General features: G+C 38.5%; 1 protein-coding gene across 2 annotated transcripts; it reads right to left on the bottom strand.

Annotated features, from left to right (window-relative positions):
- Positions 1-1,960: 1,960 nt before the first annotated feature.
- Positions 1,961-26,430, bottom strand: nrp1b (neuropilin 1b). 2 transcript variants are annotated; one of them, XM_079875320.1, is made up of 17 exons: positions 25,869-26,430; positions 24,651-24,828; positions 18,883-19,064; positions 18,465-18,692; positions 17,218-17,385; positions 14,804-14,967; positions 10,383-10,538; positions 9,571-9,715; positions 8,889-9,220; positions 8,620-8,764; positions 8,327-8,494; positions 7,465-7,509; positions 6,154-6,300; positions 5,677-6,023; positions 5,503-5,599; positions 4,928-4,972; positions 1,961-4,708 (listed from the first exon to the last, which is right to left on the bottom strand). In XM_079875320.1, exons 1-17 carry the CDS (start codon positions 25,927-25,929, stop codon positions 4,440-4,442), a joined length of 2,877 nt encoding a protein of 958 aa, XP_079731446.1. In that variant the 5' UTR covers positions 25,930-26,430; the 3' UTR covers positions 1,961-4,439. The 2 variants fall into 2 exon arrangements, with proteins under 2 accessions (XP_079731446.1, XP_079731447.1); XM_079875321.1 differs by lacking the exon at positions 7,465-7,509 and having other exon boundaries at positions 25,869-26,385.
- Positions 26,431-26,946: the final 516 nt, after the last annotated feature.

Genomic DNA, 26,946 nt, shown 5'->3' with positions numbered 1-26,946 from the left:
ATTCCAGTGCTCACCCAGTGTAGCTGAGCTGCATTCAGAAAGAGCTTATGCATCACAGAGAATTAATATTATGCAAGTAACAGTATGAGGAATTGTGCTGCCTGAGTGGGTGCTGTTTTCTTTGAGTGTTTTTGTTTGTTTGAAACATATAAATGGAGAATTAAAGGCTAAATAAATTACCTCATCTCATGTCAGCTGTTTGATCTGGGTTTGTGAGGTTTATCTGTGGCAGCACAGGAAGTGGCACAGTGGTCACATATTTTTAGTAGTGAACTAACGTGCAAACACACACACACACACACACACACACACACACACACACACAGTGAACTCAGTGGTTCATATGCAGAAGTGCTGAAGCAGCGGTTGGATGTGAAACCACACCTTTTAAGCAACCGTGTTACCAATGACGACAACACAACGAACGTTCAAAACAAAACCGTGTTATCACGGTTCTGCCTAGTTCCACTCATAGACTGTAAGGGTCCACTCACTGCACAAAACTTCATGTGGATTGTACTTGGATCTGGGACGTTTAGTTTCGGAAATGGAGAGTATATGCCCTCTAGTGTCAACGATAAAGAACAGCTTGGTCGAACAGCTTTATCTGTAAGAGCTGTTAACTGGAATCCTTTACCAATTAATATTAGACCGTGTCCTACTTTTGCACAGTTTAAGTTAGGCCTACATTTGAAAATGTGGTTAAAGAGGAGTCAATGTGGTTAAAGAGAGTTGTGTTTTGTTTTGTTTTTATAATTTTGGGGGATTGAATTTGTAACATTGTGTGATGTCTTGTAGTAGGCTATGTATAATAGTAGATATTCGGTAGTAACGTTACTTTGGATTGCAGTTTTTATTGTTATGTGATGGACTATATGTCGTATATATTTTTCATTTGTGGGGGGATTTTATCGTATACGTATAATGATCTTTTGGCATACAATGTGATTTGGTACTCTCCTACCCAGGGACAGCAGATGAAATTTAGCTTTGTAGCTAATTCTGGGGTAGTTTTTTCTTACTGACCATTGTCCCTGTCAAATAAAGAATGAAATAAAATAAACAAATAAATAAACAACAGCCCCGTTTAATTTATAGAGCAGCGCCATCTAATGGCAGAAGAGAGGAGACAGCATGTCTGAAAGAAGACGGGACAAGTTGTCACACAGAGTTGTCAAAAAAGTCTATATTCAAGTGATTTTAAGTATTTGAGACAAAAATTCAATTGCACAAATGTGTATTTTCTCCAAGAGTGATTATGTTTTAAATTTGAATGCTTTTTGTGAAATCTGTTCACCAAACTAAACAAGTGAACACAATTAAACCACACTGGCACAGGCTTAAGACAAGGGTCAACATTAACTTGAAGTTGTAATTTAACTAAACACTTCAGCTGCTTTCTGTTTTATATTTCAAAAGGCCAGTTTGGGGCAAGTTGTCCTATGAAATATTAATTGGCTTGTAATACACCTTAAAAACAGATATATGCTGTGAAAGAAATTGATATTCTCAATGAACAGCAAGTTCTTATTGCAACAATGTAACGTTACCCAATACAATTGACACTGTGCCCCATTATAAAATTTTAGTGTTGCTTTTTTTGTAGCCAGTATTTGCTGTCATTAATGTTAAAGGGATAGTTCACAGAAAAATAAAAATTCTGCCATTTACTCACCCTCAAGTTGTTGATGGAGCACGTTGACTTGGATAAATGGATAAAATACTATGGAAGTCAATGGGGCCCATCAACTGTTTGGTTACTGACATTCTTCAAAATATCTTCTTTTGTGTTCAACAGTAGAAAGAAATTCATACAGGTTTGGAACAACTTGAGGGTGAGTAAATGATGACAGAATTAATATTTTTTTGGGTGAGCTAAACAAATAAAGATGCAATCTAACAGTGTTTACATGAATTCACATAGTTTCCCGATATGGAGACAGTTATTTAAAACAAAATCTTTATAAAAACTTTATTTACTTCGCTCTTTGGAATGTTGTTGTCATTGAGAAATCCATAAATCTGACAATTGAATTAGTTGATGCAAATTGGAAAAGAGCCACCAGACAGATTGGACTTTATAACATCTAAACTTCAAGTGAAATTGAGTTTTCTTGTGAGAGTAAAAGCAAGTTGAGTGTCACTTCAGCTCCTCTGGACACAAAAACAACTATTACAATTAAGAAAAATACCATTTCATTTTAAATAGCATTAAAAAAGTGAGTTGTTACACTGACAGTTGGATTTCTCCTTACTATTTAAAGTAGTTAACACTTTTATTACTATCTAAATCTTTCATTAAATATAATTCTCAGTGCAAAATGACATGCGTTGATTCATTTGAGTGGGAGATAAGTTTCTGGGACCTCCTTCAAGCTGCTGAAAACGAACTGCATTTCTTCATTGTGTGTGAAATAGACCAAGATGCCTTTGTCAGCACTTGTGTCATCTCGTCTTTCTTGTCCTGCCAGTGCTTAAGAGCACGGATCAGTTTGTGCCTTTCACGTCCTTCAAATATAATTAATTTCCTTAGGGAGATGCTTCTACATTAGCGCTCTTAGACGCTTCATTTGCTTTGTCTCCGCTTCCATTGCCAGACGTTCCCAGAGTGAGCGTCTCCTGATCGGGAGGGGTCCAGTCTAGGAGACACTATTTTCACAGATGGTCCGCAGACATTGTGATGTCGTTCTGAAATATGACGTCACTCAATACCATGACAACACAAGTTTACAGACATATGTCATATGGGCAGCTGAAAGAAATAACGATTTCCACATTACTATTCCATTGTTTAAAAAAGCATTGACCCAAGAAATGTCTTCTGACCTGTTGTTTTACAATATATAAAGTGAGGATGGATCAAATAAAGTGGTAAAATCTCTTCGCTATTTAACATTGAGATAGATTGAGACTGCTGCAGTGATGATGTATTTTTAGGCCAACCTGGAAGTTAGCATCACCCTAGTTCCCTCAACAAAAACTCAAAAGGATTTTTCCATTGGCTTTCGGATTACTGTAGAAAATAAGCTCTGCTTACCAGCAAAAGTTTTCATCATGACAATATTCACAAATGAACACAAATCTGATGGATTTTGAAGCTTAAATACGATCGCTAGAGGTAAAAAGCTAAATATAGGCTATACTGTATGAACAACTTCACAAGACTTAAATGTCACCATCACTAAGCTTCTAACAACTCTCAGACACGTTCCCTAAAGTTTAAGTTAGAATAGTTTGCAAGAGCACGACTACATAAAAAATGTTCACTATGTGAACTATTATAGTGGACTAGTGAGTAGGTGAGTTTTCCTGTTCAGTACGATGAAGTTTTATGTCCCCGACAACCACTGTAGTCCCATTTAGCCACTTTTTAGCAACCGCCTTTTTCAAGACTGATACATTTTATGTTGTAGAATAAAACGTGCAAACATCTTGAGCTTGTGTTCACCACAGACCTTATTTCAACCAAAAACCATTAAAAAAAACCCATTAAGCTGCATCCAAAATTACGTACTGAGTAGGTACTACATTTGAATTTGAACTTACTTCACGACCATTAAAAATAGTATGTTCTATTTAGTATCAATATGGGTAGTATGACTGAAATTGGGACGTACATCATCCGCCTCGTTGTTCCTGTCACGTGATACCAGTTGCGTCGCTTCACTTCTATTCATAATTCCTCTCCGGTGGCTTCATGGGATAGTAACATGTATATCGAATGCGCAGTTCAGTATCTCGCCGGAAGTAGTAGGTCATCCGGGTACTTTTCAATTACTGTTTTTCCAAATACTATGAATTTGGAAACACTACTCTGTTGGCGTACTGATTTTCACATACTATATAGTAGAGAAGTATTCGATTTCGGACGCAGCGATTGTCTTCAGGACAATTTTTGGTCTATGAAAACACATCATCCCTGCAGCACTCTATTAGATGTATTATTATGTATTTAAAACTTGACCTCTGACCTGTGTCTGTGAACAGTTTGTGCTCAAGAGCAAACGACTGTCTGTCTAAGGGCAGGAGTCCATGTGTGAAAAGGCAACAAAAACACGTTTAAAGGCACCATTGGAATGAAGTGTGAGTTAACAACTGAACAAACACGTCTCCAAACATAAACGAGCACAATAAACACTAAAAAACCCAGTTGTGTGTACAGCTCTGAAAAACGGGTTTGTAGAAAAAGATATCCAACTGTGTGAGAGGATACATAGTTTTGTCTTGGTCTCATCACCAGCAACAAAATGTACAAACAAGTAGACAATCATCGTCTGGCTGTACAATCTATACAAGGCGCCCTCTAGAGGCCAGTCCCTCGTCCTGCACGTCCTGAGAATAACGCTCAGTCTCGACCTTGAGAAACGTCGCAACAACGTTCTAAAAACGTTCCTCCAACATCGTCCGGCAAATGTTTCCTGGGTTCGTCCAGCAATTCCTCATGCCTCTGTGTAAGATTTCTGTGCACTAAGTTTTTCTTTCTTTAGTTTGACTCCATCCACCAGCTCAAAGTTGTAGTTCTCCAGAGCGGAGAGGTTCCTGTTTGTAGTGTGAGCGCAGGCGCAGTAGAACAGCACCCCGCACACGGCGCCCAGCAGGACTCCCACAGCGCTCATCACGATGATGGTGATCAAGATGGGGTCTAAACTCTTCAGCATGGAGCCGCGTCCAAAACTCCACAGGGTGTTATCAGACCCCTCACAGTTCACTAGAGAGAGAGAAAGACAGAGACAGACAGGGTTTAAATGTGTATCAGTAAAACAAATTTTATCCTTAAAACATGAAAAATAATTTTCTATTGGCTTAATATCTTAAACAATTTTGTTTGTCAAGTAAAAGTATCATATTTTTTTGCAGTGTAGAGAGAATTTTAATCTTGAAATTGGGTTTTTATTATAATGCTTTTCTAATAAAAAGTGGGTCTTACCGATCTCATCAACTTCATCTTCATCACCTTCTGGATTCTCTGGGTCTGAAACACAAACACATTTAATCAAGGAGATGAATTCTCATTCAGAATCCTCAGAGATATTTCCAACATATAAATGTTAAAAACGTGTCATCTTGGAGCTGATTGGTTTGATTCAAAGGTAGAAACGCTTAATTAGAATTTTTTGTAAAATGCCTATGAAGGAAATGAATGAATCTGGACTTAAAGGGATAGTTCAATCAATAATAAAAACTTGACCATGATCAAACATCACTCTCATGCCGTTACAAACCTGTATGACTTTCTTTCCTCTGTTGAACATAAAATAATATTGGTAGACAAACAGCTTTGGTTCCCGTTAAATGGACAAAAAAACAATGAAAGACAGTGGGAACCGAAACTGTTTGGTATCAAACATTCTTTAAAATATCTTATTTTATGTTCTGCAGAAGAAAGAAATGTATACAGGTTTGGAACACCATGAAGATGAGTAAATGATGACAGAATTTTCATTTGTTGATGGCCAAAAAGAAAGGGAGGGACTTAAACAGAAGGGGCGTGGCTTAACATACCCTTGCACTCTTCAGGATTCACTTCAGCCAGTATCTTTATATCATCCAGTGAGATGAAACCAGATTCTGTAGGATCCACTTGGGCCTCGATGATCACCTACCATGCAAACACAGGAAGAGAATTAGTATTATGCTATAATAATGATATTTGACTCATAAAGTGGGCATCGGTACCTGATAAGGTGTGTCGGCACTGGGGATCACAACTCTTCCTTCCCTCCATCTGCCTTTGAAGTGTCCGCTCACAGAGCGGATCAGAAGCTCTCTCTCCTCCTCCTCATCCTCCAGATCTTCTCGCTCTATCTTCTGTTTGATGTTCAGAGTTCCCATGTGTTTCTCAGAGAAGTGGTACCAGAAAGACATGCACAGATCTGAATCTGGAGCCGTGACCGGCAAACTGGCTAGCCTCGCCACCCTTCCTTTTCTCGCCAGCTCTTCATCTGTTTCCATATCGGCCTTTCTTTCGATCTTAATCTGTGCATTTCTGTTAGAAGCTGCGTAAATGAAGTTGTGAGGCATTCCTGAAACAGAGGAGAGGAGTGCATCTGTTTATTCAATTACTCCCTCTTCCCGCAGTCACGGCAAATAAGCATTTTATCTCAATGTTTTGCATTTAGGAATTTATTAATCTAAATTTAAGACATCTCTTACCTGTGTGGTCCAGATTAGGCAGTTTGTGATCAGCGTGTTTGCTGTTGTTGTTTATATGCCATTCGGCTCCTTCGCCACCTTCTTGACTCCACCCACAGTAGGAAGGGTTATCAGCCCAGCCAAAGTCACAGGCAAACCAGATGTATGCTAAACAGAAACACAAACAACACTGAATCGACCATATAGTCCTCCGTTCTGATATTGCTTTCCACTCAACCCACTTTCAGTTGTTTTGCTAATTTAGTCAAAGCAGTATCGTACTGAACACCCACTATGCTTTTTGGACTGGCAGTAGCTTATTAGTCAAAGCTTTGGGCATGTATTCAAGAGGTTATATAGGCTTAAACCCCAGAGGGGAGTGAAGTGACAATAGTTCCTCTGGTAAAATCTGCTAAATCACCAGAAACCATTGGCCAATTTAGATATCACATTCCCCCATGACTCTGACTGCAGTAAATCTCATGTTCTTGTATAGAAAGGTAGTTTTTAGGAACCATGAAATTTTCACATCCAATGTTTTCTGTGGTGTTGCTGTTTTAAATATTTTATGTTAGGTACCTTAACAATAGCAAAGCAAAATATAAAAATTTGTTTTCAGAGGATATATCATGAATTAAGTATTGAATCACACACACACACACACACACACACACACACACACACACACACACACACACACACACACACACACACACACACACACACACACACACACACACACGATTTTATGCTTAAAATCAGAAAAACATGTAAACCTCATGATCTATTTTAGAAACCATGACGTGTAATTTAGTCATCCTGAAGGTGACAGTAAGAACAATCTGCCATCAATGTGTTTGAAACCCTGTATCCAGAATTCACATAATTCAGTTCAACAGCTGCATATTATTTCATGTAATTATGCAGCACTACACTTGAGGGCAGTAGAGATTTTGTTGTGTGCTCTACATGGAAAACGCCAAAGATTATGTTTCAATGTCCTGAAAAATCAGGTCCTCCCTCAAAATAGGGTCTCCAACAACCATCAGTTCACAGTTACACTAAGTATAAACAAATTACATTAACTTACAATATGTATATAATTTCTCACTATATAGTGCATTATAAAACTAAATGGACATAATGTAATTTCTTTCACTTGATTAATAATAATAATTGTCAATACATGTAGGGTAAGTGCAAATGTGTAGTGTTAAAGCCAAGCTATCAGGCTACTTTGGCTAATCTGTGCGCTATGCTAGTACGATAACTAAAATAAACATTAATGGTCATTATAACAGACTAGTACAAATGACATGAGATGTTTCTCACCAGGTACTGCTTCCATGTCCAGAAATGGCTCTGCTACTGCAGTTTCTACGGAAAACAAATTGCAGAAAATGCTATCAAAGTCAAAGCTAAAGAGTTTATAAAATACAGACTGGTTTAATTCCATTTGTAAATTCTGTGCTTTTACGTATTTGTTTCATGTTGAGTATCTGGGTCTCTTGTGCAGAAAGCCCTTAAATGGAGATGGTTTTGGTGTTCTTTATGCAAATGACTAACTTCAAAAACATCAAATCTCTAAACTCATTAACATTAGAATGAGGTTAAGAACAAATCATGTGCGTATACATGTGTTGTGAATTAGCTATACGATTAGCTATAAATACGATGCCGTTATTAATTAATGAGACATTGTCTTTGCGTGTGTTTTAGATGATAAACGCGTATTTGTGTGTTTGGATAATCTTATAGGTCACATAGTCTACGCGTCTTTGTTTTTGTGTAACCTATGGTTCATAGCATGTTACTGTTTTGCTAGGCGTATGTAACCTGCTGGGTCGTAGTTGGTGTGTGTTTCACTGTGTGGGTGTTTGTTTTTGTAACCTTTAGGGTCATAGTCTGTCTCTTTGTGGATGTTTTGGAGGTTTTGCTCTCCTAGTGGAGAACTAAATGTCCCACAGTGATAGTAAAACCTGAAATTACCAACATTATTGGGACCTCCCAACAGTCCTTATTACGAAAACAGCATAGTAAAGAGAGTAAATAATGTCTTAATTAAAATCTAAAAATACCATAATGTTTCTCTAAGGAGTTGGGGTAGTGTTATGGTTTAGCCAACATAATTAGCTCAATATAAAAATGATAGATGTTAATGATAGAACATAAGTGTAAAGTATGTGTCTCTAACCTGTTGTATCATAGTCTGTCACTGCTTCGCTATGGCAGTTACCGTCATCATCGCAACTCTCCGCTGTCGATGGAATAATGGTGCTTGTTGGAATATTCCCTGGAGCGCTGGTGATGGTAGCTACTGTAGTTTCCATGGTGGTGGTGAGGGGAAGAGGTGTTGTGGGCTCTGAAAAGCAATTTATTTTAGGTAAATGAATTATACATCATTTAAAAATCTTCTTAATATGTATTAGGGAGCCTGAGAACGGGATTGCTGTGAGTTCTGTGACTGGTTGGTTTGGTGTCACTCACCTTGCAGGTCACACCCTAAAACCTCCAGCCTTAACCCTATGCCGTCAGGAGAGCCACGCTCAGGGTACACACGCAGGAAACGCATCAGCACTGGATCAAAAGTACGAACTTCTGGTGTGTCATGGTTCTGATTTCCCATAAACACCTGGATGGGTGAAAATAATACATTTTTTAGTTTTGTGTCTGTCCAGTAAAATGAAAGAAGAAAATGAAAGGCATTTTTTTCTTGCTCTAAAGGGACGTTCACCCCAAGGATGATAAAGCAATACCTTCACTCTGTTGCTGTTCTCCTCCTGTATGTTACTCCAGTCTGTTCCAGTCATGCTGTATGTAACTCTGAAGCGCTTGATGAAAATATTCACGTCTCTGTATTTCCCGCCCTGCAGAATGAGACCCGTTACCATCCGCTGCACCCCCAGATCTATCTCCAGTGATTGGTTCTTCACGGGACCCTGCGGGTGAGCGACCACCCAGCCCGTTCTGCCGGTCAGCAGCCGGGCCTGTTCAGGGAGCCAGCCCCTCTCTGCCGATGGCCACACTGAGATCTGAGAGTCCGAAATCTGACCCGAAACCATCCCTAACATACTGGAGCATTGAGAATCTGAGAGAAGGAGAGAGAGAGAGAGAGAGACAGAGAATGTGAGCTACCCTCATGAAAGAAGCACCAATATTTTGAACCATGGGAAACGGACATACTGGCTACTTCGTCTGACTCTAAGCTGTCAGAAATGGTGAGGATTTATTAAAATAAACACACACACACACACGCAGGTGGCACCTCTTGATGTCAGTATTAGGTGTCTGTGAATAAAGAGGGGAGTCATTCAGTAGTGATCACACATGGAGTGAGCGAATCTGGGGGAATTATGAGTGACTCAGTGCTGTAAACCACTGCTGGGATTTCATAGTGATGTCATGGCTGAAACTCAGTGTATGTGCGTGACGGGATACCTGATATTTTACAGCCGTACACTTCGAAACGCATGCAGATCCCCTGTTCCCAGGTCATAGGTCGTATCCGTAGGTAACGGGTGAGGGTGGGTTTGGGTAGCATGACGCGTACCTCATCCGTGGGATTTTTATTTCCATGGAACACCTGAGAAAAAGAGAGATGACACACGCATTACTTTCCTTCCTTTTTTCCTCTGCTTTTCTTAACCAATGTTCGATTTCACAGCGTTTTACACACAATATTGCCAAATCATCAATCAACACAACAAAGATAGAAAAATGTGCAAGTAATAGTAATTAAAGCAATAACAATACATATAAAATAAAAACAATAAACAAAACATATGATCATTTTTAATCAAATCAAATAAAAAACAGGAAAATAAAATATATAAAAACTATATCAAAATCTCTTATGCTCAACAAGGTTGCAGTTTTATTTTCCAAAAATACAGTAAAAACAGCAATATTGTTATAAAACAGTGAAATATTATTTCAACTTAAAATATCTGTTTTCCATGTAATTAATTCCTGTGATTGCAAAGCTGAATTTTCAGCATCATTACTCCAGTCTTCAGTGTCACATGATCCTTCAGAAATCATACTAATATGCTGATTTGGTGCTCAAAAAAGTACCTTTTTATCAATATTTTTATGGGAACCATGATATTTATTTGAATTTAGATTCATTTGACATATTTTTTGAACATTATAAATGTCTTTACTTCACTTTTAACCAATACATCCTTGCTGAATTAAAACTATTAATTTCTTAATAAATAAAAAACCAAGCAAATTAAATAAATACTCACCATCTGTTTGGTTTTGTCTTTTATGGTTATCCAGTCCTCTCCGTTTGAGCTCACACTGATCTTGTATGTTTTGACGTAGTATGATTTTTTTGTTTCCTTTGATATGGCACCTTGTGTTCCTATGGCCGTCACGTACCGCAAGAAACCCAAGTCCACCTGCGAGAGACAGAAAAAGATCGTTAGAGAAGTGCTGTTACTCTCTAGTGAGTGTTTATATATGTGTGTGTATACATGTATGTGGGTTGTTTTGGACTCTGTGTTGGAGCAGTTGTCATGTAACTGCGAGTTAATCACAGTCAGACACACTGCATGATTCACTGTCAGACCGTTAGTGTGATCTATGATGTGTTCACTGCATAGCAGCAGTGCAATGCAGTGTCTGGACAGAGAGGCTAAAAGCTTAACACGATTTACCAAAGTAGGACATGTTCCTGGATCAGCGTCCTTGTTGCTCATTGTACAACATTCCTAAAATCCCAAACAATCAGGATTTAGGCTTATGGCTGCTGGGATTCCCTCTGTGCGTGCACACACACACACACACACATATTGATACTCCTATCATTATGAGGACATCTCCTATCTCGTAATTACGGTAATTATGACATGATCGCGCGATTATATTGAGCTAATGTCATTTACTAGCCCCTAACCATAAACCTACCCCTAAACCTACCCATCACCGAAAACGTTCTGCATTTAGTATGTTTATTTTGTATTTTGAATTAGAAGGACATCAGCATGTCCCCAATAATGTAGAGGGCAAGGCCTAAAGCATGAATACACACTACTGTAGGAGTTTGGTCCTTATAATGTAGGTCAAACCAGTACACACACGCACGCACATGCACACACACACACACACACACACGCACGCACACACACACAGTAAGTAAAGTACAGCACAAGCAGCTATGTAAATATGGTTCAATTACAGCCAGAAAATTGCTGGAAGAAACATGAGGTTCCCACTGTAAAACTATGACTTCAACTACACCTTGAACAAATTAGACACAATTATCAAATTTATACAATTTGACAAGACTTGGCAGCCACTTGTTCAAATTAAACAGTTCTCATTTTATTTTATTTAATATTTTATCTATATTATCTATAGATCTTGTAGTAAAAAAGGTCAGGTAATCAAAAGCTTAGGTCAGGTAATCAAACAACCGAACTGAACTTTCTAATCTCATTTCTACTTTTGCCACTTACTCTGTCATAATCTGAATCACTTACAACAACATTAACTGTCCAATGAAACCAAACACACACTCATCACATCATGGTCTTATATTGTGTTTCAGGTTCCGAGAATCTCCATTTCCTTCCCTTCTCAATAATTACAAGAAGTCTGTTTTAAGGGTTTAGTGACCTTCAATAACCTTACAGTAACAACGATCACATATAACACTAAAACACGGTCACAGATCCAGAAATGTTGACACATGCTCTGGGCCAGGATGACAAATCATGTTGTCGTGGAGCAATTCCTGCATTAAATCTAGCCTGTCAGTTATTGTCTGTCTCTCGAGTGCCTTTGTGCGTGACTCTTGAGATAAATTAAACTCAACTGACGCAACAGAAGTGTGCATAAATAGCCTATTGAGAGAGTTTGGCTCAATACAAGCATTCCTGGCACAAAAGTTCACATCTCTCTTCCACTGATTTCCACCCAAGTCTGAGTGAGCAGATGCTGCCATCTCTTTCTCTCTCGCTCTCGGTCTCTCTCTCAACAGGAAGGTATTATGAGACTAATTGCTTTTCAATATTGTGCCGTATCAGAAGCATTCGACCTGCCAACTGGAGCCAGTCATGCTAACAAGCTGAAACAAGTGTTAACAACCTTTAGCGAGGGAACAATGGCAGGGCAGAAGCAGAGCCCCTCAAATGCCAGGATCTAAGACAAACATGGACACTTTTTGTAGAAAACAGGATATTGGTGGGTGCATGTGTGTGAGAGAGAAGTAAAGAATTTAAACAGGAAAGGGAAGAGGAATAAGGAAAAAGGAAGACGGCACTTTACTGACCCTCATGTTGCTTTGCTTTCTTGGGATAGTTGCCAGACTGAGGCCAAAAGACAAGACATAGTTTGATTCAAAAGTGCCCCAGGACAAGGATCACTTGTTCAAAGGCAGGAATATGAAGATGTTGGACAGGGAAGACAGATGGGTTGAGAGAAGAAAGAAAGAGGCCATCTAAGGGAAAATGGAGCAGCAATTTCTGAAAAAAGCTTTGACATTGCTTGCCAGATTCGCAGACACCCTTGCCACGGCAGTTTTGCCTCAATTCACACATCCGTTGTGCTTGTCACTGACAGGGTGATGACTCAAACAGCAATTCAACATTCTTATGACACCCGGCTGAGTAGTAAGGTTAACAGTATAGTTTACCCAAACATAAAAATTCTGCCCTTTGTCTTCTCATCCTCTTGTCTTTTGATTTTTTTTTCTTCTGTGAACTGCCAAAAGAATATGTCTAGGTTGCCTTTCCTTACAATGAAGGTTGGGGACCATTTGCTGTAAGCTCTGAAAAGAACAATTTTTTTTGGATGCACTATGTAACTTTGTTCAAAAGTTGTATGATTTAAAAAAATAAAAAATAAAAAATATATTTTGATTCAGAATTAAATTAATCAAAAGTGACCATACAGAAATTTGTTATAAAAAGTTTATATTTAAAACAAATGCTGTTTTTTGAACTTTCGATTTATCAAAGAATCCTGAAAAAAATGTTTAATGGTTACCAGAAAAATATTCAGCAGCTCAACTGTTCAACATTGATAATAATAAGAAATGTTTCTTGAGCACCAAATCATCATATTAGACTGATTTCTGAAGGAAGTCTGGAGTAATTCAGCTTTGCCATCAGAAGATTAAGCTACTTTTAAAAATATATAAATAGAAAACAGGTATTCAAATTATAATAATATTTCACATATGTACACTTAATTATAGTCTTAAATATCAAACATATAACTTGATATACTTAATAGTCAAAATCTTAGGCTCATGCTCAAAGGAAAGCAAAGACCTTTAAATATTAGTTCACTTCTCACTCCTGCTGCTAAAAAAGAAATCTGTGCTTGAACATCTTGTTCAGATATAGAGCTCTTTCTCTCTCTGTCTGTCTGTGTCAGAATGAAATGTGTTGTCCAGATGTGAGTATGTTTTTCTGGTAACGTCAGAAACGCTGGCCTACTGTCAGCAAGCACTCCAAAAATGTCCTCTTTCAGAGAGGAAACCCTTCCTGCGTGCACTGCTGTGAGAATGACAACATGTCAATCAAATTCACTGTAGAAATAAAGAGGCAGGAAAACCCCTTTGTATATGTATGAGTGTGTCCAACTAAAGTGATAATGCAGGAAAAAATGTATCACATACAAAAATATTAAGCAGTGCAACTGTCTTCAAAATTGATAATAAGAAATGTTTCTTGAGAAACAAATTAGCATATTATAATGAAAAGATTATGTGAAAATTCAGCTTTGCCATTCGCAAGAATAAATTACATTTTAAACTATATTAAAATAGGAAACTGTTATTTTAAATTGTAGTAATATTTCACTCAATAGTAATATTTTTACTGTTTTATGGTGTTTATGGTGTTTTTGATTAAATAAATGCAGCCTAATATGTATGTGTGTGTATGTGTATAATATATATATATATATATAATGTAAGCAATAAGGTACGAGAGGCTGTGCTGTATCGTGAATAAGTCCTTCAGCCGTGACTTATTCACATGTAGTACAGCCGAAAAATATGTATCTATGCAACTTTCATGAAGTAAAATCACTAAAAGCCTTCCTTCCGCTGGAAAAAATAGTCCCTGTCTGTAAACAGCAACAGAAGTTACATACATTATTTCGCCAATAGATAGCGGCAAAGACTGTCTTAATGAGTGAGTCAGTCAGTAGAGAAGACTTTTACATTGAAAGGACTCAAGCATGTGATCACGGAGAAGGAAGACGCAACTGTCAAATGACTAGGGCACCGGAGAACTAACCGTTTTATAAATATATATATATGTGATTTAATATTAATTTGGATTAATACTGAGTGTTGACTTTGATTTAAGGCCCAATTTGTAGATGGAGGTTTGAGTCTGGCCAATGACATGTCTCTATCCCATCTCCCCCTCTCTATTTCAAGATGCTGTCTACTGTCCACTACAAAGCCAAAAATAAACAGCAGGTTTATTAAGTAAACTCTTTAAGGTCAAACACAAGTACACACCCAAGACCGGCAAGCGCTGTTTTCACCTTCTTATATAACCTTTTAATTATTTTTAAATATTTTGTCTATGTCCACATCTGTGTGTGCATGTGTGACTTTCCACGTGTAAAGGTCATGTATTGTTGTCTGGTAAAATGAAACAGTCTTTCCCTATAAAATTAGAGAGTGTGTGTGTGTTTGTACCTGTATCCACTCCCGAGCAGAATCCTCTGATGGCGTCCAGCCGTTGTCGGGGTAATGCAGTCTGGAGCGCAGTGGAGACCAGCTGGGATTATACTGTGATGATGCAGTTATCATGTCTTCTGTGATTTCACCGCTTTCCATCCCTAAAGGAGACATGCACTCACCTACACTCACACACATACATACAAAAAGATGTACTGTGAGCAGCAGTGTCGTGTTTTTGCAGTTATAAACAGCAAATCATAAAGGTTAAACTGACTTTTGAGGAAATTTGAAGTGGACCACACCATCTGACAGGCTCATTTATTTTAAATCTGATACAATAGTGTGTGTGTGTGTGAGAGAGAGTGAGAGAGAGAGAGTGTGTGTCCGATTTGCGCTCTTCTCACAATAGGAAGTTAATATTAGCCTTTCATGTTTGGCCTCAGATGTAGTGACCCACGTGACCCTCCTGCCCTGTGTGGCCGTGTGATGAAGATTAATTATAAACGGACAACCTCTTTGCACTTTATTACACTGAACTGAAAGCACACACATACACAATTTGTGAAGTGAATCTGAGCTGGGTTCAGGTCTCAATGGATCATGGGTGTTTCCTCAGTGCCATCAAGCACATTATTGCCACATTATTGCTAACAGTCTCAGTTAGTGTGTGACTCTCTGAAAACATGATGGATAGGTTTAATAAAAGCACCAGACTGAGTGAGCTGAGAGCCAGAGAAATATCAGCAGTTCCCATGTCATTCTCATCTTTACACTGACCCTCATAAATAAAAAATAATCTAAAAAATTTAATTAAATAAACTGCATGTATAAAATGTGTTACAATTATGTCCTGCAATGAACATTTTAATTTCATGTTATTTGAAATCAAAGTTCTAAAAGAGATTCTGGTTATACAAAACCCTGGCTTTTCACACCATTTTTGAACCCAAATTTTGGGTTTTAGCATGCGCTTATACACAACATGGCAAGGTAATAAATACAATTTAACTTCTAGCTACATTTCCCACAATTATTTTAATTTGAAATGAAATTAAGGGACTTCATTTTCCTTTTAAAATCGGCATGGCACAGAAGTTGAGATCTTTCTTCCCTATTGTGACGTATATTAGAGCGAAACAGCTTCTCGAACAAGAAAAATGGAATTGATTTTGTCCATCGGGAATAAATTGGATGGTTTGACGGTTGCTGTGATGTCATGTGAGTGACAGGTTGTCCCCCCCTTACGCCAGTAAACACATCATCAGTGAGGAGAAGAGATATCGCTGCAAGAGGGAGGGGAAGTTATTTTGACTAAAGATTAGGGCACATGAATAAAAAAATCTGATAAATTATTTATAATAAATACTGCAATATTCCATAAAAAACAAGAATTGTCCATTTTGATTTCATGGTGACTTTAATTGATGAACTAACCCTTTTTGGATGAACTAACCCTTTAAAGTAGTTCAGTGTCTTACTTTTCCCATAAAGCAATGCAAATGAGTCTTTCTAAGACAGCATGTGCTTACTGTATGAAACAAGCTTTCCTCAGTGATTCAAAGCCCTGAAACTAATCTGCAAAAACAAATTTCACTAAGGTGCAGTCCTATTAGTGAAATTTCATGGGCAAAAAGGGGTCTATTGTCTAATGTCAGTAGTGTAGCGATGTATGAAGCAGAACCCACAAAGAAGTCACTTTCAAACCAAGCAGCTTTCTTTTGGTCAACGCCGCAAACTAAATATTTCGCCCTCTCGTGACATTCCCGATCACGTGGATTCCTTTTGAAATGCCCTGATTTCGCTCTCACTGGTAAATGTGACCACACTTTAATGGTTGTAGCAGCACAGTCATCAAGACATTAAAGGTATAGTGGAGGATCTTTCCGAATTTTAGATAAGACCCGCCCTCTCCACTTTTTGAATAAGTTTGATTGATTCACCAGAATGATTGACAATTAGGAGGACCAATAGTATAGGTGATCCACCCGGAAGTAAAAAATCCACCATTATACCTTTAACATCCAACCGCAATTTACATATCTTCCATGTAATACTGAACCTGTCAGCAAATTCACAACGCATTCATAATAGAAAAAAAAAAAAAAAAAAATTCATAATAGAGGTTTAAAATCATAATAAAGCCTTATGAGCACAGTAATAGCAGTGTTTAATCAGAGAGAGGTGGAAAAAAGCAGTCCAAGAGTTCTTGAAAAATGTACAAAATGAACGCTTTTAAATGAAACTGAAGAGGCCTCATTTACAAAATGTTGCGTAGAAATTCCGCTACATATGGTCATTTCTCAAATGTGTGCCACCTAATTAATGTCATTAACATATAAAAGAGGCTTCGACTTTTAGTATACGCATATATAAGATCAAATCTGTACGTTCACACATTTTATGAATGAGGCCCAAGGTCTCACACTAACCTTGGCGATGCTGAGGATGGTCTGGGCTGGTTCGGATGCTGTAATTTGCTGAAAAACCCTCCTTGGTGATGGCATTGTCTGTGTGGATGGTGAGAGAGAGAATGCCGGTGTACGAGATGACACGACTTGGTGGTCTGGAACCACAGTATCGACCAATATGAGGCCCCACTGAGAGAGAGAGAGAGAGAGAGGGAGAGAGAGAGAGAGAGAGAGAGAGAGAGAGAGAGAGAGAGAGAGAGAGAGAGAGAGAGAGAGAGAGAGAGAGAGAGAGAGAGAGAGAGAGAGAGAGAGAGGGAGAGAGAGAGAGATTTAAGCAATCCAATTCACATCTCAATCGAAAACTCTGCCTTTCATCATGCAGTACAATTCTAATAACCATATAATGAGCTATAATGATTGAGTTTTGTGTGTGTGTGTGTGTGTGTGTATATATGTTTATGTGTGTCTGTCTTTGGCTGTTCTGTTGTCTGTTGATATTTTCTAAAAAGCTTTTCCTCCGGCTCTAAAGATTTACTTCAAGCGAAATTGAAGAACAAACTGATGTGACGTTATTTTGAACAAAATCAGGCTAAAACGTTTGTTTGGAGTTTGTTTCGGGAGTTCAAAACAGCTTGCCAATGCACACTTTCCATAAAAGTTTGCTCTGGCTGGTAAACACCTTCGAACCACCATTGGTCAGTGAGGATTACGTAATAGGTGGGTGTGTTCTGAGGCATTTACGTACACAAGTAAAAACATGAACACACTGGAGAGCTGCTTTACAGTAGAAATTGAAGTTGTAAAGCTTTCCAGTAGCTCAAACAGTAAAGCGTTGGCACTTCCAACGCCAAGGTCATGGGTTCGCTTTAAAGCAGTCTATTGTATAAAGTGCTATATAAATAAACGTGACGTGACTTGACTGGAGCGCTGATTGCAGAGCTTGTGCAAACATATCCACATCGCTATGATCAAATGCTTTCTTAACTGTTGTTTTCTCAGTACTGTCATTTTTGTTGTGTGTTTATATTGTTATAGAGAGGAAAGCGCAGCACATATTTACATACAGGATATCCGCTAACAGTATATGGCTACAAAGGTATTTCGAATTTCTTTTTACCCCTAATCAAAGAACGGAAAAGAACTTTGCAGTGAGTGAACTGAGCCCTTAAGACTTTATAAACTTCCTGCTGCTCTCAGCATGAAGTCTAAAAGTTATCACACTGTTTTTACCCTTAAGTTTACCCTTAATTTTTTTTTCTCGTCTCTACCTGTATGATATCCATCCCATATCTCCAGATAGTCAAATCTGCAGACGGCCCCCACAGGTGCAGACGGGTCCGACTCCATATCGAAGCGCTGGAAGTCCAAAACGATCTCTGCCATCTTGGGTGCAAAGATGATGAAGGTGCACTCCAGGTTGTTTGGATAATTATCAGGGAATCCAGGGGTTTGGAATACTCCGTTTGGTTCAGTGAAGTTTCTGGAACATTCAGTACCTGCACGAAAAGAAAAGTATCACTGAACCACCACAGGAACTGAACAGCATATGTCAGAGAATATAGTCATTTACATGCACTCATACATTACAAGAGAATCAATATTTTGATTAAAAGACTCTCTTTGTCTTTGTGTGTGAGCATGTGCATTATAAGATCTTTGACTGTGTGTGTGTTTGTTTTCTGGTACCTGTGCGGTGTATCTCATAGCGGATGCTGAATCCGGCTCCAGAGCTTTCATAGTCGGAGGTGAATTTGATGAGTAAAGAGTTTCCACTAGAGGTAATCGGAGATGGAGCGATTTTGCCGCAGAATCTCCCAGGAGAGGGAGCGTTCTCATCCACACCATCAAACACCTGTACAAAATCATACCTGCACACACACACACACACATTATTGAAAATACTGTGCTCATGTGTTCTGTAATACTTTTACAAGTGATATAATGTAAAAAATGTTCTGTGGTCTGTAATGGGCAATATAATATGATATGATATATGATATGAAGATAAATATGATAAAATAATAAACATATGGATATTTGTCATGCTTTGACTACATTCATAATCCCTTTAAAAAAAAAAACAACTTTAATCCATAATGCATTTAACACACCATATGTCAATTTCATTTTATGCTGCTTTATATTCTTGATATGACAATGAGTACATATTATAATGTATTATGAATAACTTTGAAATGCCTTTATTATATATACGCTTATATAGTGTAACTGGAAACTCTGAGAACTCTTCCCCCTGGTTTTATATTGACTAACTTTTGCATGACTCATTTAGATTTATTTTGATGACTCCTACAGCATCAGCTCCAACAAAACCACCAGAAACATGAGGCATTTCCTGCTGACCTGACACTGGTTTTACACACAACACCCCCTCTGAGTACATTGGTGCTCTCTTGCTCTCCTGTAACCCAAGACACTGACGGTCAGTATGATCTCTGACCTCTCACCACGACACGACCCTCTGTGGGAGCCGAAGCGTGCTTCCTGCCATTCAGACAGATCGCTCCATCCCTGGACTCAAGTTAGACTGATAATCTGGGTAATTTAATGAATCATTTACTTTATAACAGGAACCGTGGTAGAAAAAGGTGTCCCAGCTTCTTGAAGAAATGTATATTTTTCTAGGCTTCTGAATAAAATACCTTAAGAAATTTGTTAATTCAATTAGTTCTTTTCAATTGAATTAACATGATTTAATACAAAAAAAAGGACTCAAATAGATTAATTGCAATTAATCGCATCTAACATAAACGTTTGTTGATATATCACGTGTTAGAGTTGTCAAAAATTACCGACTTGGTACCAAGTCAGTATTGAAATTTAGAAAATGTGACGCTTTGAGCGCTGTTGAGCGGAATCGTAAACACCTCTGATTGGCCATTGTCCTCATGCGCTTATCGGATATGTCTGTGATTGGCTACAATGATCAGCGCTTCAAAAACATGTTGTAAATATACATCAATGACGCTCTTCATTGAGCGCTTACAAAGATTCAGACGGGAGCGTTTGAAAGGAGGCGTCTATCAGAGGACCATTACTTTTTGACAACTCTAATATGTGTGTGTACACACACACACACACACGTTTCTGATAAATTGAATGAGAGTTCAGTTCTGCAGGGTGTTTTAACTGATAAGAGACAGAGAAACTGTGATTACAACAGAGCCTGCACTTTCTACTAAGACAGAAACTGTGTGTTTTTCTGCATACTGTCACAATGTCTGTTTTGGATACAAAAATATCCTGCTATTGAGCAAGACACACATGAGGATGTGAAAGCTACTGATATAGTGATTTATTGAGAGTAAAATAAACCAACAATGAAACTTTTGAACATTGTCAGGAACAATGGCTCAGTTCTGGAGGTTTGCAGCTGATTCAGTTCCTCACATAAATGAGAATGGAGAAGGAGGAAAATGCTAAAGTGTGAGAGTCTGATTATGTTTAAAAGTAAAACCCTGAGTGATAGCGGTGGAAATAATAAGGAATAAAACAACTCATCAAAACAATAAGTCATAACATTAAGTCATTAAAATCATGAAAATAAAATGGCGAATGCTTCTGGGTGTTGAGGGTGGCTGATATGTGGTCATTAGGGTGTTCCGAGTAGTTTTTTTTTTTTTAACACGTTGCTATCCGGTTGCTAGGGTGTTCTGAGTTTTTTCTTAGCACATTGCCAGGATGGTATCATTCATAGCACAAATAGTGAAATGCCATTGTTTAATACTTAAGAGTTAGTAGGTTGTTTAAATCTCTAACACTACTTATGAGTAATAGTTATGGTGATGCTTGCCTTAGCAATAATGTGTGTGTGTGTGTGTGTGTGTGTGGCTGTTCGGAAGGGCTGTTAAGAAGGAGGAGAGAGAGAAACAGAGTGTCATTAATGATTAATATGTGCAGAATTATTAAAGCATTCCCACACAACAAAGCCATTAATGATGAACATTATTTCAACTCCGTAAGTGTGTGTGTAGAGGAAGTGAGAGGAATCAATCCTCATGAATGCTGCAGGAAAATACTTGTGTTTTCTCTCCTGGAACACACATCATAAAACGACAAGCAAAACTGAAATGGAAAACTGCATTTCTGTCTCTATGAGGATGAAGGATATAGATGTGTGTATGTGTGTGTGTGTGTGTGTGTGTGTGTGTGTGTGGTGTGCCACAGGAACATATGTGACTGATTTCACACTAATTACAGAGGCATTTGTAGGACCCCCATCTCCAACTTCCCCTTAGATAAGACAAGAATGCTCTAGAAACACACAGACCCTCTAAGACACTAGATAAAACAAGTACACCACAAACAAATCACGCTAGTCGAGCTCAATAAACTTTCACATGGCAAAAAACGAACTATAACAGCAAGACTCCACGCTCCTGAACCCGATACCAAAACATCTGATCTCCCAGCATGGATGTGCTCCTCTCTCTTTGGTCCTTCTCAATTAACATGGGACTTTATTTTACAGGTTTTTAGAACCTATGGCGCTTTATCAATGAGTACCTAAGAGAACCGTTTTTAATGCTTTAGATTAATGCTGCGTTCATACCATGTGGGAATTACTATAATTACAAGATGACAACTTGGAGATTCTACTCTGAGCTGTTCACATCCTCGGGCTCAGATATAATTTGTTTCCATGGCAACGCTCATAACGCCAAAATTGATCCATGTGCAGCTTTGTTGTTGATGACAGCAAAATAATGAAGTACTACTTTAATTCATCATACTAAGAATAAAGAAAGCGCACTAGATGACACTGGCTATAATAAAATGGCATATCAAATATGAATATGAATATGTAGTGCAATCTAACTACATTTAAAAGCTAAAGCCACTAGCATTTTTGTCATCACAATGATCAAATCTGAGTTACAACTTTTAAGTTCAATGAAGACAGGAATGTTTTTTGCCAGTCAGAAACTGTTAACGCAGCATCTCAAGCATTCTCAAAGGATGCATGTGTTACCAGCTCTGCTCTGTTATATAATATGTTGAAATAAAAGGCTGTTAGATTGTCCGATGCGTTTGTTCTCTGCAGTGCAGCGCAGGAAGGAATGAATAGCGTGTTTCGCTGTGGTCTCTTGGGCTTTTCCGCAGGGTTCGTTTAATAATGTTCACCATAAACTCTGCAGTTTTGCCACAGCTAAAAAACTGAAACCAGTCCAAAAACAACACAGCGGCATCTGGTCCAAGTTAAAGTGAAGTTCTGATTAACCTTCCAGTTCTGAGACTCACACTCATGGTAGTCTGTCCAAAACACACCAGACATTCCACAGCATGCATTGACAGTCACTCTCTTATTGTTGGCATCTGGCTTTAGCATTTTGAGGCAGAACATTTAAGCTCGCTGAATGTTTCTGAATGGAAAGGAACGTTCTGGAAATCTGGGAGAAAATAAAGTAATATCAGTAACCAATGCTCAGGGTGAGCATGGTTGTTTTAAAATATTCTTGATTAATCTGTCTATCTGTCCAAATTACAGAGATGCAATATGTCTATATCTATGTCTCTCTTCCTGGCAGGTTTTTGTATTTCTTGTGAAGCATGGAAGCTTTCAAAGATCTCTGTTACAAGATTGATAAACATCTGCAGCTGGAATCTTGCACATTTATAATCCAAAACAAACACATCATGTGTGATTGAACATGTGGTTCATTTCTAACATGCTAAAACATTAGTCACTTAAACCCAACACCAAATTTGTTGACCTCCAGTCCAGAGGACAGAGTTTCTGTTAGGAATGATGATTCAGCCTGATTCATCATTGAAGACTATTGTCTTTATATAGCCTACAGTAGTTTTGATTGTTTTGAATTTTGATCTTTTTTAAACGTTTCTTAAACGAGGGATGGTTTTTAACCAAAAATGTATGCTTAAAATGGAATACTAGAATACTGCTTTCAAACTTAAAGAGACACACCAAAATGTATTTTATTTTACTCACCCTCATATCGTTCCAAACCTGTATGACTTTTTTTTCAGTGCAACACAATAGATCTTTTTTTTTTTTTTCGTCAATACAATGAAAGTCAGTTGTGTCCAAAGTTGTTTTGGATGCGAATGATTTTCATTGTATAGACAAAAATGGTTCAAATATTTTTCAAAATATATTCGTTTGTGTTCCACAGATGAAAGAAAGTCATAAAGGTTTGAAACGACGTATGATGGAGTAAATAATAATGGAGTTTTTTGGTGAACTATCCCTTTAAAACTTGTGCAGTCTGATCAAATATTTTTCATACTGGATATAGAAGAATTTGAGTGCATTGTGTTGTGGCGTGGGATACAGTTTTAATGTGCAATGTGTTGTGATTGTATACTGAACATTTTGAAAAAAAAGTAATAGGACAATCTGACATTCTATTCACAAAAAGTAGAATATATAGAAACAGAATCTGCATATATGTATAGTATAATACTGAACACTTCAAAAATAGTATGCGTGGTATATAGCATGCCACACACAAACTAAATAAGATGAACTGAAAGAGAAAGGGATGGTCATGGTCTGTCTGTTGCTCTTTCATGCCCCCTCAGGGTCCAACAGAAGGGCATTCAGCATAAGGGTATTTTCATTGGTCCCCTGACGCTGAAATATAACCCAATAGTAAAGCCAAGCTTGTGTGACTGACAGCTGTTGATTTACGCCCCATTTATGAGCTGTTTACAATGACAGAGAGAGTCATCAAATCCATCTCATTTATGAGATTCAGTCCACACAAAGCCTTGTGAGTGTTTGAGTGCCGATGCTGTTAACTAAAAACAAGCTCTGCCTCCAACCTCACTATCATTTAATGTCATTGTCTGTCAGCCTCCTCGTTAAGAAAACAATCAGCTTAATTACTCATGTGATGCTGGAAGCCTCATCAAACTGATGAAAATGAATCCATAAACAGAGCGTTCTCAGATCATATGTGCCTTTCACATTTTGACTCTTCGCATTCTTCTCATTCTGGGAGATTTCCTCTTGGGAAAACCATCCCCCCTTTTTTTTCTCAGGAAAAACATCCATCTGAGTGATAAATGCAGATCCATTATCACAGCCTTGGACGTTTGTTCTTAAACAGATCTAGTTCCCCTCCAAAATTTAGCTTCATAAATCTGAAATATTTCATTTTCAACCAACAGGTGGCACACCTCAAGATCTGAGCGCCAAACTGATCTGCTTTGAAACCAGGTAGATGTTTTGTGAGACCAGAGAGAGTAAAGTAGAAGACCACTTGTAGAAAATGAACTGGAGACGCAAGTTCTGGTTTCCTGTTCAACAAATCAATTGCCTAATCCAGTCTTTCCCAATTCAAGGCAGTAGAAGACTAGAAGTTATATACGGATGCCAAGAAAACAGCTCACAAACAGACAAACAATCTGCTATCTATCATTTACGACACCCATTTTTCTTCAAGGATAGGAAGGTTGGTTAGACTTACTTGCATTCCCGACTTTCCAGGTCAAAATGCGGATTGAAGTTGATGAGGATCTTCTGCTGTGGATCAGGTGCCTGGATCAGCCAGGTGCATTGCTGGTTCACCGGGTATGCAGTCGGGTAACCAGGAGAGGTCACATACCCGGCCCTGGAGATAGTGATTTTCCCACCGCAGGGACTTTCTAAAAACCAGAGTTGCACATTTATCATTTTAAAATGGTGTCATAACTAAAATCAGTCATAGTACTGTACATTAAATGCATCTCATATACTAGCCTACAGATAAGTAGGTAACACGACAACCATAATCAGTCATAGTAGGCTACTGTACATTAAATGCATCTCATAAACTAGCCTACAGATAAGTACACAAAGGTAACACGACAACCATAATGTCACACACAGAGCATCTGATCTTACACTCTGTACGACAGACGATCGAACAGATCAGGGAATCGATTATGCGCCGTGAAATCGATCAATGTATCTGAGCTGAACACAACAGGCTCACTAAGGGTCACTATATGGGTGTGCAGACGTGGTGGGCAGATATGCCTCTGTGTCTGGGTGTTTGAGTCTGATAACACACACCCAACTCTCTCGCGAACACGCGTATACAACACACGCACACGCACACACACACGGAGCATCTTTCGTCCGTGCGCTACCATGAATTGACTAATCTACTTGTTTTACACATATTACCAAATAAATAGCCTAGATAAATAAATAAGCAAACACAAATAGCTGAAAAATGGAAATAAAAATACACACACAAATTAAGTCAATTTAAGAAAAATTAAGTAAATACAAATGAACAACATTAACAAAAAATGTCTAGGAAACATCTAAACTAACTGTTTTTATTCATAAAAATAATATTATTAATTACACAATAAAACCTGTACATTAGTTTAAACCAAATGAATTTTAAGGGGCAGATCAAATATATCCTTATTGTAACAAACTGCACATTTTCCCTTTTTACAGTGTAGAAACACGCTGGTTTGAACTTATTTGTAGCAATTCATTTTGTAGGATTGTGCGTAACGAATGATTTCTCCCTTCACCAAAATACGGTTTCTAATTGTTTCCCTTCTGAAACAGCAGTCCTACAGGTGAGCATCAACAACAAACGACAGTAATACACATAAGAGAGCTCTCCTGTGCGCAGAGAACCCGTGCCGAACCGACACAATTAACACACCAATATCCAACTCACCCGTTAGAGCGCGAGCCACGGACAACCCCGTTAGAGTCACACAGAGCAAAAGCCAGTACATCCTCAAAGAAATCTGTTCAGTTATATCCTCAGGATTTCGTGTAATAATTATTTCTGAATCCACGCGGTAGTTATAGCTGGAGAAAGATCCTGTCACTCAGACCCAGGGAACCGCTGTCTCCTCTTCTATTAGGTGAAGAAGAAGAAAGTCACAGCACTGTAAAGCGGGAGATTCTCACACAGTCAGTGCTGTTGCTGTTTGAATTTCATAATCCAAAGTCTAGAGAGGTTTGACAGCGCGTCCTCGGCTCGTTGGCAACGGGCTGTGTGCGCTTCTGCGGGCGCGCGGTCGGGTCACTCCCTTAAATGACTGATTTCCGCCCTCTCTGTCGCGCGTAGACGGGCACTGGTGGGTAAATTTAGCAGGTTCTCACTGGTGTGAAGGTGTCAGCATCCGATGTGAAGACTGTGGGTGTCAAAACTCTCGCAGCACTGGTTGCTCCCGTCCCTCCTCCTTGAGAGAGAATGGGCAGGACTGGAAACGAGCAAACCCTCTAACCCTTTCCAGGCAGAGACGCGCTGTCTCTCTGCCAACCAGACACGGAGACTGTGGGGCCAAACCAAAGAGACTTTGCGCTCATCTGCGTGGGAGCGCAGTGCTGAAAAAAGATGCTCCTCAGTGCATGCGAATTATGAGGGGTTTTGGTAGGCTATCCTAATTAACGCCTGGACCTCCTAAAACCCTTTAGATGTTTTTGTTTTTGTATATAGGCTATATATAAATGTATACGTTTTAACAGCGCTTTTAAACAACGTTTCAGCTACCACAGGAGTAAGTTGACACGTTAAGGCCCGTTCACACCACGAATGATAACTATAAGGTAACAATACTATTAGCATCCACACCAATGAACGCTGTTTATTAAGCGCGCGCTGCAGGTTGACCTCTTCCACTTTAAATGCTCGCTCTTTAAAGCAGGATGTTCTGATTGGCTGTCAATGTGTTTATCGTTCATCAGCTGGAACAAAATATTCTTGAAAGTGATTCCAGCAATATTGTTTCTCTGTGCCGTTGTCG

This window comes from Squalius cephalus (assembly GCF_949319135.1).
Source record: "Squalius cephalus genome assembly, chromosome: 7".
Lineage (NCBI taxonomy): Eukaryota > Metazoa > Chordata > Actinopteri > Cypriniformes > Leuciscidae > Squalius > Squalius cephalus.
Note: the sequence above shows the minus strand (reverse complement) of the source record. Positions and strands in the feature narration are given on the sequence as shown.

Excerpts from the sequence above, each read along its gene's own strand:
- nrp1b (XM_079875320.1), bottom strand. The coding sequence starts at position 25,929 with ATGTACTGGCTTTTGCTCTGTGTGACTCTAACGGGGTTGTCCGTGGCT. Across the intron at positions 14,968-17,217 it reads CCATCCTCAGCATCGCCAAG|GTGAGTGCATGTCTCCTTTA; the intron begins GTTAGTGTGAGA and ends GTGTGAGTGTAG. Across the intron at positions 9,716-10,382 it reads AAGACAAAACCAAACAGATG|GTGTTCCATGGAAATAAAAA; the intron begins GTGAGTATTTAT and ends TCTTTTTCTCAG.